General features: G+C 37.2%; 1 protein-coding gene across 1 annotated transcript in view; it reads left to right on the top strand.

The window, feature by feature from the left end:
* Positions 1-2819: 2819 nt before the first annotated feature.
* LOC108752181 overlaps positions 2820-3444 on the top strand; it is a 21499-nt gene continuing 20874 nt past the window's right edge. Inside the window, exon 1 of the mRNA XM_018492853.1 lies at positions 2820-3119. Within this exon, the coding sequence (XP_018348355.1) occupies positions 3087-3119 (33 nt within the window). The 5' untranslated portion in view covers positions 2820-3086. The remainder of the gene's footprint in view (positions 3120-3444) is intronic.

The following is a 3444-nucleotide window of genomic DNA, read 5'->3' on the forward strand; positions in this document are numbered from 1 at the left end:
AAATAAGAAGGCTGTCTATTAGTCATATGGGGCCTACAGTTTAACGCCGGGATCCGAACGGCGCTGGTGATCAAAGATCTCTTAGGAGCTGCGCAATGAAAGGATCAATAGGGAACTCAACAGAGCGATTCTTTGGTTTATTTCAAGTAAAAAAGTCCATATAAACATGTGTCCTAAACGGCTTAGTTTCCGAAATACAGGTGAATGTTCGCAAATGTTTGACGAAACGGTAAATTGCGTTGGAGATATCTTCCTGTATAAATATGCCTTATTTCACATGAGTTATCATTCGCACAACCGTAAACAAAGTCAAAGTCAAAGCATCCTAGATCACCAGACTTAAATCCTTTGAATTATTTCCTTTGGGGGCCATTTGAAATCATTGGTTTGTACCACCCCAATTGAGAATGAGAATGATTTGAGGAATCGAATAGTTGCTTCATGCGAGGCAATACGTAACACATCTGGTATCTTTGAGCGTCAATCTTTAAGAAGAAGGCTCGATGGATGTATCATGGCGCAAGGTGGACATTTTCAACAATTCATCTAATTGTTTTATTTCATCAGAAGAACTGTGAAGCCTGTTTTTGTTTTTCTGTTTTTGACAAGTTTCTGACTATTTCAAGCTGTATTTCTTTCAAATAAACAGATTATTACTACACGTTTAAATTTTTTTATTTCAGAAACTAAACCGTTTAGGACACATGTTTATATGGACTTTTTTACATGAAATAAACGCCAAAGAATCGTTCTATTGAGTATGTATTATAATAATTTATATATTATTATATTGTCAGACATCAATTATGTAAACAATTTTACAACATGTATTTAATAATAATTTGATAAGATATATTGTTTCATAAAAATGCGAATTAAATAAACAAAAAGTAGGTTTTTTTGAAAAACTGATTTAGAACATTCGACGATTAGTATTCGGGGAATCCTTTTGATGTGTAAATAGTACAATGTAGATCAGTATGCAACGAGGATAAACGATTTATTTCGGTGATAAAATAAAAAACCGTCCGCTTCCAAGTTAAACAACGGGGCAGGCATGCGAAAAATAACGGAAGGGCAATTTCTTCGTTCCCGAGTGGACTGTTGCTACTATTACGCGCGTTTCGAGAACGCGTGACACCGCGCGAGCATCGTGCTCTATCAGTCACTCAGTCAATGACAAGTACAGTAAAGTCTGTGCGAATGTTCAGCGCCCGGGCTGTCATTCTCACTTTTTACGGTAGCACATGACGCCGATAAGCACTTAATCCACCATTCCATGTAGCGATATATCACATCTCGAGAAGAGCGACCTGTCGCGACGCAAAGTGTCAATTTTCACAAAATGAGACTCCAATTACAAAATCGTAGACAACAGAAATGTAATTTTATCATGTTATTACGGCACAAATTTCAATTTAAGAAAAAAAGAAACTCCCTAATCTTGATTTTTATATTCGGTCTTTTTTCGGAAAAGCTTTCGACTTCCCCCTCTTCTTTTCAAGATTAGATAAACTGAATGCAAGTAACTGGACATCTATCTCTCAAATAATATATATTCCATTATTTATTAACACTACGATTGCAATAAAATTTGAATTTGATTATTCGATGAATAAAAAGAAACAAAATACTTGTACAATTGAAGGATTTTTTGTTAAGGGTTGTTTTTTTTTAATTTAAACTATTTAAATAAAAATTCCCCCTCTTCTCAATATAATGTTCAACATCGATGAGATAAATATTGACCTAGAATTCATCCAAGCAGAGGAAGTCAATAACCGGTTAAGCAATTCGCCTATTATGCGTGTCAGAATCGCATAATATTTCGCGACTCGCTGGTTCTACTGGTCTTCTTAAACTGAAATGCACTCGCAAGCAGAAGGAACAGAATTGTTGAAATTCTCTTACGACTATAGATCAGTCCCGTAACTTGATTTAACGTTGGCAGCAAGACACCATAATCATAAACCATGACGCGTTTCGTAAAATAAGTTTAAAAGATGAAGCGGCATAATATATCTTAGAAATGTATACGCTTTTCTTACTCGCACAACTAGAAAATCCTTTTCTAGTTGTTTTTAAGCCAAATATTATTAATACCTTATTTTTTCAATCGCTCTTCTTAATAAGGCGTTGTAGATACTCACATCTCGAACGGAGTTCTGTAAAAAAAATTCATAATTATAAGTCATAAGTCCATTCACACTGCTCGAAATCCCTAAAAATTTTTGCACTTGAAACGAGATAAATATACATTCGAATGTTAAAAAGAGAGAGAGAAAGAAAGAGCGCAAAGAGGCTGAGAGTGCAAAGAATGCAAACAACGCAATATATAACAAACTTAATATATTACTTCGGAATAAAATTACATCTATGATAAACGTTTGTATTTTTTCAATGCACAAATTTATGCTGTTACATTCGAAAAGAAAAAGAAAAAAGAAAAAAGAAAGAATTACACTAATGCCGGATATAAAAATAGAGGAGGAAGCTAGATAAAGTTCGATGAAAAGAAATGGAACGTAGAAATCAAAGACCGAGCAAACCCCAAACGAGATCAAGTGCGATTAGGATGGTCGCGTGCGTGTCTTGAAGAGGCTCGACGGAAACTAGGACGTCTGGTCACTGTTGGGTCAGATCCTCGGACCTGGTCCGAAGACAGAAGTCAGCGGTGTTCGTTCGAGGCCGTCGATGGACGAGCGCGCGAGCGGCACGAAGCGAGGCTGGTTGTTAGCCGAGGCACTGAGCATGCATTAACAGTACTCTGGACGGGTCGGTGCGGCGGTGGTTCTCTCTTGGTTCCCCGATTTCTGCCAGCGGCCCCTTCTCGCCGGGAGGATGGTGTACGCCGGCTGGACACATCGGGGGAAAGGAGTCCTCCGCGTGCTCCGGCTTGGTACACGCGTCTTCAGTCCATCGAGGATCTTCGTCAAAATTGCATCCCTTTGCCGGCGGCGCGTCCTCCGGTTCGAAAGAGTGTCTCGAGTGTCTGGTAAACATTTCTCGAGTTAACGAGGGGAAGTGTACAACGTGAGAGAGAGAGAGAGAGAGAGAGAGAAAGAGATAAATAGCTCGACAAAATCATGTGGAGAGTTCTGATCGCTGGATTTTGCACGGTGAGTCTGTGGCCGGTACGGGGTTAATGTCGAAAATATTTTCATTTTATACAGAGACAAAAGATTTTTAACGCTGGTTATAAACTCTCATTTTCTCTTTTTCCATGTTTCAACAAGGAAAACAAATTTAAAGAGTCTGTCAGATAAATTGTTAGATATTTGATTGAAAAGTAAAACGGAGAATTCCCGACTCGTCCTTAGTTACATTTTGTTAGTTTTTACATTATTTATATTTTTTTAATTATTTTGATAAGATACAAAATAAAATAGGAATATAAATTTACATTAAATTTGTATAATGTTTGTTCTTATTATTATTTAAGCA

The sequence above is a fragment of the Trachymyrmex septentrionalis genome, unplaced genomic scaffold (assembly GCF_001594115.1).
Source record: "Trachymyrmex septentrionalis isolate Tsep2-gDNA-1 unplaced genomic scaffold, Tsep1.0 scaffold59, whole genome shotgun sequence".
NCBI classification, from domain to species: Eukaryota; Metazoa; Arthropoda; class Insecta; order Hymenoptera; family Formicidae; genus Trachymyrmex; species Trachymyrmex septentrionalis.